Source organism: Callorhinus ursinus, unplaced genomic scaffold (genome assembly GCF_003265705.2).
Source record: "Callorhinus ursinus isolate GAN/ISIS: 27379988/994484 unplaced genomic scaffold, GSC_fseal_2.0 scaffold59, whole genome shotgun sequence".
NCBI lineage: Eukaryota > Metazoa > Chordata > Mammalia > Carnivora > Otariidae > Callorhinus > Callorhinus ursinus.
In genome coordinates this window covers 8,212,350-8,221,092 of record NW_027397121.1, presented here as the reverse complement: position 1 = coordinate 8,221,092, position 8,743 = coordinate 8,212,350, and the positions used below count along the sequence as shown (strand labels likewise).

The 8,743-nt window shown below is 34.9% G+C and overlaps 1 protein-coding gene across 1 annotated transcript in view; it reads right to left on the bottom strand.

The window, feature by feature from the left end:
* Positions 1 to 1,576: 1,576 nt before the first annotated feature.
* TSBP1 (testis expressed basic protein 1) overlaps positions 1,577 to 8,743 on the bottom strand; it is a 113,631-nt gene continuing 106,464 nt past the window's right edge. Inside the window, exons 21-23 of the mRNA XM_073884787.1 lie at positions 7,997 to 8,017; positions 7,259 to 7,273; positions 1,577 to 2,724 (exon numbers count right to left, since the gene is read on the bottom strand). Of these exons, the coding sequence (XP_073740888.1) occupies positions 1,886 to 2,724; positions 7,259 to 7,273; positions 7,997 to 8,017 (875 nt within the window). The 3' untranslated portion in view covers positions 1,577 to 1,885. The remainder of the gene's footprint in view (positions 2,725 to 7,258; positions 7,274 to 7,996; positions 8,018 to 8,743) is intronic.

Genomic DNA, 8,743 nt, shown 5'->3' with positions numbered 1-8,743 from the left:
CATCTGTTGATGGACATCTTGGCTCTTTCCATATAAACTGGGCATTGTGAACAGGGCATTTGACATATGCATTAGCTTATTTGGGAAACAAAATTTACCACTGTTGATTTTTAAAGTCCCACTTTACTATCTTTATATCTAAATTATCTTGAAATTTCATGTACTTATTCATTTTCCTAGTATTTGCATCATTTTGCTAAACATGGTGTTATTTTGATAGCTCACTCCTTCCCCCTTCTTTTTCTGGGGTCCTTTAAAACTCCCATGCCTGTACCTTTAAGGGAAGATTAGCAATTGTTTTTAACTTGCCTGCTTTTTGGTGGCCTTTAGAGAATGGCACACATGGTTTTCATAGTTGTAGTTTCCTACTGTATGACTTATTTGCCTGCAGGACCTAGTGGGAATGAAAATGTTTTGACTTACATTCTGTGGAATGTACTCCTTCAGCCATCCTTTCTTTAAATTCTCATCTTCCTTCATTACCAGAACATTTGTTGTACAGGTTTTCCTTACATCTTCCCATACCTTAATTTTTTTCTTTGACCGATTACATCTAACAGGCTCAGTTCTTAGGCCTGTGCCTTTGCTAGGTCTGTACTTTGTTCTTTGGGGAACTCATTTACTTTACATCTTCAATTATCTCTACTTCAGACCCCTCTCAAATGACAAATGTTAGTTTGTTTCCTTGAACTCAGCAATTTGTTATTCCCTCCCTGTCCCACAAACTCCCAGTTTGTTATGATTTTCTGTCACCCAGTTTCAAAAGTTATGGAGTCATCAATTTTTTTCTTTTCCTTACTCATATGTAGTCATCATGAAGTAGTGATTTTTCTTTGAAAAAATACTTTATATCTATCCCTTCTATTTATTCTCTTTCCATCACTTATACTCCAACTCCAACACCTCTTCACTAGATTTACTACTTACGATGTTTCTCTTCAGTCTATTTTGTACAATTACAAGATTAACACTTTGGTACTGCAAACTTATGCACTTAACTCTCCTTCCCAAATACCCTAGAAGACTTCCCAGTTGCCTGAATAAAATATAAATTCCTGGTTTGTTTTTCATATTCCTTCAGAATCTTCTTCTAACCCTCCGTTTCAAAATTATACTCCAGAGTGCAGTCATGAGCCTACTGCAACAGTAAAATTGCTTACTTCTCCTAGAGCACAGTGTGGCAGTCTTGAATTCCTTTGCCTTTTTTGTACTCTTGCTACCTCACTCAGTGTATCAATCTTATCCATCTTTTAAGACACATATACCACCATTCCCTTCCCCAGGAAGATATCCCCTTTATATTCTCATCCCAAGAGGTTGCTAACTCATACCATCCATCTAAACTACATTTTGACAGATTTTTCTTTTAAAAAATTGTTCTGTGTACACATATCACTATATGTGTTAAAAGCTATTTTATTGCAGGGAGTCAGATATATTTTTCTGTACCCCTTATTGCTAGAACAGTGCCTTATGAACATTTAGCCTACCATGAGGAGCTTTGATTGACTGATTGGTTAGGCTGTCACTGAGTTAAAAGTTGTAGAAGGAAATTATACATTTTTTTAGTCAAAATGTTTTATTTCAGAAAGTATCCAGTTTCTTCACTAAGGCACAAAAGTATCAACTTAGAAAACAAAGAATTGGAAGCTGAGATTTGTGGCCAAGAGGACTAAAAATGGTGAAACGTTTATAGTAGACATTCTGTAGATGTATAAATTAAAGGGATTCTATAATTATGATCCATTTAAGCAATAACTGGGTTGTGACTTGTATCTGGAGGATGGGAATCATAATAATCAGTTGACTTATGAACTTTCATTTTATTTGCCCTTACTCTTTCCATCTTTTTGTTGTACTTTCTTCCCTTACTTGTCTTTGATCCTTACTGAACTTTTTTTTTACTCTTAAGTTCTGATTTTTTCTTTCCTTTAACTTCGCGCTTTCCTTCATCACTTTTCTTCATAGCATCATTTTCTTCTGTATCTGTCTTCTTCCTTGCATCTCCCTGCTTTCCTTGATCCTCAGAATTCTCTCTCTTTACTCGAGTCCCTTGAACTTGTGGTAATTCAGACTCACTATTGTCTACTGGGGACTTCTGTCCTTGGGGTATTCCAGCTTCACTATTCTCTACCTGGGACTCCTGGCCTTCTGGTATTCTGGTGTCACTCTTTACTTGAGATCCCTGTCCTTGTCTTATTGCAGACTCACTCTTCTTTACTTGAGATCCCTGTCCTTGTCTTATTCCAGACTCACTCTTCTTTACTTGGGATCCCTGTCCTTGTCTTATTCCAGACTCACTCTTCTTTACTTGGGATCCCTGTCCCTGTGGTATTCCAGACTCACTCTTCTTTACTTGGTCCTCCTGTTCTTGTGGTATTCCAGTATCATTCATCTCTACTTGGGCCACCTGTTCTTGTGGTATTCCCATGTCACTCACCTTTACTTGGTCTTCCTCTTTTAGTATCCTGGTGTCACTCTCCGTTTCCCTGACCTCCATTTCTATCTTGCTTTTCTCCAACTCAGTGCCTTTTGCTTTGCTTTTTGACTCTGGTTTGTGCCTTGATGTCAAGGATTCATCAGAATCTGTGATTTCTTTCTTTAATGTTTTCTTGTTTTCTTCTTGGCTGCTCTCAGACTTTATAGTGGCTCCATTTTTTAGAATCTTGGCCTTGAAATCTGATTTTTTTGCAAGTTCTGCATCCATGTAACCTGGAAATATAACTGAGCACACAACAAAAGTGCACAATTTAGATATCAAGTACTTTCTCTTTATTCCTACTTTTTCCCCTGATATTGGTTTATTTTTTGTCTTAAAACTGAAAAACTGGAGATAACTTGAGATTTCCTGAAAATATAAAATGATGGAACTCTACATTTAAAATTATATAAGTATTGATAATATTCCAGACTCTCTTCAATAAATTGGAAGATTATTGAAAGAAGAGGTAAAATGTATTACAAATGAACTGGCTGGCATACATTCAGTACATTATGGCTGAAGATTAATGCTTAATAGCTAAAGGAGGATGTATTCTGAAAAGAAATGGAATTTATTTTTAGAAAAAAATTGTGCAAAAAAGCAATAATTGTTTCTTAAAATGGAAAAAACTCAAAATATGCTTTGGATGTTGAATATAAGAATGTCTCATTATTCAAAAGTATTAATAGTACTAGCTGGTAATCACTGGGTGCTTATCATATATCAGGCGCTCACTGTTCTGAGCATTTTATGTAAAGTATTAACTCATTTAATCCTCACAACAACCATATAGGGCAGGTACTATTATTATCCCCATTTTACAGATGAAGAAACTGAGGTACAGAAAGTTTAAATGAATGTGAATATGCCTTGGAGTCAGTAAATGGTGGAGCTGGGATTTGAACCTGAAAAGTCAGACTTCAGAGTTCATTCTTAACCAATGGCTTAGACTGCTCCTTATGATACCTGCAAACTCACTTTGCAAAAATTTCTGGTCCCTTTTTCCATGTTTAGGTAAGTCAGCTTTACTATGTCTCAATTTCTGTGTGATCTAATAAAACCTGAATTTTTAATTTTAATTTTAATTTAATTTTTTTTAAGATTTTATTTATTTGACAGAGAGAGAGACAGCGAGAGAAGGAACACAAACAGGGGGAGTGGGAGAGGGAGAAGCAGGCTTCCCACTGAGCAGGGAGCCTGATGTGGGGCTTGATACCAGGACCCTGGGATCATGACCTGAGCCGAAGACAGACACTTAACGACTGAGCCACCCAGGTGCCCCCAAACTGAAATTTTTAGCTTCTGCTTTCTTTTTTCTTGTTTTAGTGATTTGGTTCCCTGATTAAGAAAAAAATGTTACCAGGAAGAATTCTGTGGGTTCTTGCTATGAGCAGTAGCATACCTTCCTTTAAGAAAACCTATTTAAATATTTAATGTAGTAGAAAGAATACTGAATTTAAAAGCTGAATCAGAACACTTGGGTTTAGTATTCTTGCTAGCTGGGTTTATTTGGGTAAATCCCAAAGACTCACCTTCGTTATATTTGGTTTGCTCTGCCGACTTTGCAGAATTATTTAAGGATTCTAGACAAATGTTAAGGACCATCGCTTATACAGACAGACTGGTTCAAATCCTTGCTTCATACCTAACTAGCAGGTGAGCTTACTTAGCAAACTGTACTTTGTTATCTGTAAAATGGGTGCAATAGTAGTAGCTACTTCACAGAGGTGTTATGAGAATTAAATAATATTATCTAAGTAAAGCACTTAAGGCAGTGCATGGAGCATAGTAAGTAGTCCAATAAATATTGGCTATTACTACTACTAAATGAGATCATACAGGCAAAAATTTTCTGATCTGTCAAGAAAAGACATTCTTAGTTCCAATCCAGTTCTTTAGAGGAATGGTTAATTGCTTTACAGGAAGATTTCTTGCTTAAAAATTAACATTTTTTTTTCATAGAAATAGCCTTTTGGTATGTTTAGGGCTTGATGTCTGAAATATTGATGCCCACATAACCGAATTACAAGTTGCAGAAGGTGAGACACACCTGCATTAGGTAAGAAGGTAACTATGAATCAAAAGAGATGCTGTAGGTATCTTAAAAATAACATTAAGAACCTTACAATAATGCTTTCTGAACCTTTTGTGTATTTTTTCCTCCCTAATGATTATTTAATAAGACATTTTATTCTAGATAAACCCACTTCCAATTTACTAATGAAAATCAGTAGTAATATATCCTAAGCATTTTTGTACTTAAAAAGAGAGTTCAGAATATTTTGAAATCTGACAGTACTACCAGTGGACACTTGTTTTCTGGGAGGATGTGGTGTGGTGTGGAGAAGGGCATGTTTTTCCACTGAAGCTTCCAACCTTACAAATTTGGTGGAATGTGCTCCTAAACAAGCTGACTTTTCATAATATATGAATATTTTTAGTTTTACCATCTCTTGGGAATAATTTTTTTCATATTTACTACTGTGTATACTACTGCAGGACCCATTTTTAAGCTAACTTTACCTCCTAAATTATATAGATTTTGTTAATCAAAGGTAAGTATTCTAGGATTTAGAGAAACAATGTTTATTCTAGCTACACTTTTCCTCATTTTATAGGATTTTAAAGACTTTTATTCTTTTTCCCACCAAACTAAAAAATACGTCTAGTCACTTCTAATAGTATCTTCATATCCTTGGTTGTTTTAATATCTTTGCTGTATATTTTCCATCTTGAACTTAATTGCATTGTAGAAGTAAGCTACAGATCATTATTCCACCAAATCCTAAGTTCTTCCTTCCCTTCTCTCAAATTTCCAGATAGTGCATAAATCTTTTTTTTCCCTGGGATCTCATAATCTTTATAATATAAAGATTTGTAAACCCTGGCTGAAAGTCCATTTATTGCACACAGTAGGCTATATGGCAAAATTCTAATTATAAGGGAAATATTTAATCAAGACCTTGGCAATCATTATAATGTATTCAGGCTACTTAAAGATTTTAAGCTAGATTAATTTTTGTTAAAGCTAAAAGATATCATGAGTTAGCTACCAGAGTAATAATTCTAATTATATGATACTTAAAATAACTAGACTATGGGCCTTATTAGAAAATGATTCCTATGAAGTTCTTAACCCAGTGGCTGTCAGGGAGAGCACACTCAGATCTAGACCATAAAGATCTGTTAAGCATTAGAGGGATGACTCATTGTAGATCTCAGTCCCTGATTTAACATTTTTAAAAAAATCATACGTGGAGATGAGAAATTAAGAGACTTAACTTGAAAGGGTTATGAAGTTTGATGAGCTGATCTGTCTCATATCTTTCTTTGAACAATGAATTAAACCTTAATCTCTTTTTGCTAAAAATATCAACTGGGAAGAATATGTTTGAAATATTGTCAACAAGAATATATCTTACAAGAAAAAGTTTTAAAAGGTTGAACTGACCTTTTTCCTGGCAATTTAAAAAAACCATAGTCATTGAAAATGAATTCACTTCCAGGGAGGGCCTTAGCCTATGATGCCTTCCCAAAGCCCTCTTTCTTTTTGTAAAGAAAACATACACACTCTTATTACTTTCCCCATGTGGGGAGGTCATTTGAGAGAGGCAGATACATCACGACTGCTCTGATTGTGTATTATTTTTTGTACTGTGAATGCAAAGAAAACAATTATCCCTTTCAACTTCCCCTCCTGCCACTCACAAACCCACTCTCTTAGTGTGAACTGAGAAAGAAGAACAATTAAATATAAAGATGCATTTTGTGTTTGTTAGTGTTTGGAAAGTTCAAGATGCTTGAAATATATCTTACTAAATTTAAGTTTTACTTGCTTCTTATGGTTGTATATTTACAGAGTTTTAAGAATTATTATTCTGTTTCATATGATTTTCTTGAAGAGCTGAGGCATTAAATAATCCTGATGGGAAATCTGAATTTAGATAACAGTTAAAAGCCAAACATTAATCTAAATAGGATGTCTTTTATTTTTAAAACTATTCTTTTGTGTACATTTAATTATATATCTTCTCTAGTGGATGTATATTTGCATTGACAAACATTTTATTTATAGATATGGTTTCAGGACTAATCACAAAAAAGGCCTCTGTGGTTCAGTATAGAAGGCAATGTGTTGGCGTGGAAAGAGTATGTACTTCCGAGACAGGAAGTCCTGGATTTAGATCCTGACAGTGCTGTTTACCAACTCTTTAACCTTGGGCAAGTGTGAGCAAATTTACTGATCTGTAAAGTGGGTAATAACAATAGCTAGCAGACAGGCTAAGAATAAGAGATAATGTTTTTGAAAATGCCTAGCACCGTGCACAGTATATAGAAGGGCTCAATACCTACTATTCCTCAAAAGTAAAGTTACTTAGAAGGCAAGAGAAAATAAAGTTTTTTCTTAACTAGTTATTTTTTCTGGTAATATGATTCAGTGGACCTTCACTTATAACCACAAAAAGAGTTCCAAATTAGCAGCAAAAACTCACAAAATTTAGAAACCAATCTTTCTTTCATTATAGTTTGCTGGGAGTTAGAAAGGAGATTCTTTTTCAGAGCCTAGAAGATGGCCAGAGATTATGGCATCCTTTTGTATGAACTTCATCTCCTCTACAGCTGTCTCTCCAAAAGAGTTATTTAAAATATTAGAAGATTCTGGAGAATAGGAACATTGAAAATGTCCTTAGAAACACAAGTCTCTATTTTGGGAGTGGAAACAGCAAAACCAGAAAATATAAACAATGTAAAATATCACAGTTGAGAATAACTTACCCATAGGAGATAGTGCTAAAAATAAAACACAAAAGATCGATCAGTGGGAATTTTCTAACTCAAGGAAAATCCCACTCCCAATAATAATACCCTTTGTAGGTGAATGCAGAAGCAGCATCTCCAAGTACTATAAAACCCTCTGTTTCATCCTCAGGAGTGCTGCTGGCCAACGCTCCACATCCTACTTTACAGAGACAAGTTTCTTTAGGATGCCATTTGTTAATGCATGATAGAATCCTTGCGTAGGTAATATCTATTCTACTAAATTTCAAACTATTGCATTTCCTACTTTCATTGTTCTCTCATAAGTCAGTTTTTTACCCACTCCCCTTTAGATCAGTTGGAAAAATATGTAATGTTGGCCAATTATCAAAATCACCATCTTGTCCTGACACTTACTCTTTTTGTCAATTTTAGGTGATTTTCTTTTTTTAGTAAAAATTATCCATTGTCAGATGATAGCACAAGGAAAACAGGCTCCCTCGTGATAAACTAGCTGGGAATTCTTGCTACCAATAATCTTTGGTAGAAAATCACCAGAATTATGAGACAAGACCATTATATTTTGTTCCAAAAGGGAAATAGTAAAGAAGAAATCAAAGTATGAGAAAATAACTTATTTAAGAAATATTGACTACTCTAAGGTAGAAGAACATGAAATACAAAAAAATTGGGTAACAAAAACTCAAAGGTCCTAGACACAGAAATAGGTAAGGCAAAGAAATGATCCAAACTTACTGATTTTTCCAGAGCTGTCCACTGAAAGAGATAAGGAAAAAACATCAGCAGGTGTCGGGCTTTCCCTTCTTACACAAAGCCACACTCCTCCGCACTGGATGGGCAGAATCTGTGTCATGAACAGCTAAGTTCCTTTTATTTAGATGTAGGGAACCTTCCTTATCCCTCCCCTTCCTCTTGGCCTGTTATTGTTTAGAAAGATCTTGTGATTAGCTATTTTATGAAAATATTTTTATTAAATATATTTACATATTGTACAAATTCAAGGTGTTCAACATGTCAATTTGGTACATTAGTATATTATAATATGATTGCCATTGTAGCAATAATTAGAACCTCTATGACATTACATAATGATCCTTTCCTGTGGTTGTAACCATGAAGTTCTAGTCTCTTGGCAAGTTTGGTGACTGTCATACAATATTGTTGTCTATATTCACTATACTATGCATTAGATCTCTAGGACTTATTTACTACTTATAAATATGTACCTTTGAATAGCACCTGTCCTATCCCCCCACCCACAATTCCCTAGTAACCCCCATTTTACTTTCTTTTTAAAATAAATTTGGCTTTCCAGATTCCACATATAAATGATACCATACAGTACTTGTCTTCCCCTGTCAGACTTACTCATTCAGCTTATGCTCGTGTTTTTGCAAATGGCACGATGTCCTCCTTTCTGTTGAAGAATATATCCTGTGTGTGTGTGTGTGTGTGTGTGTGTGTGTGTGTGTGTGTGTGTGT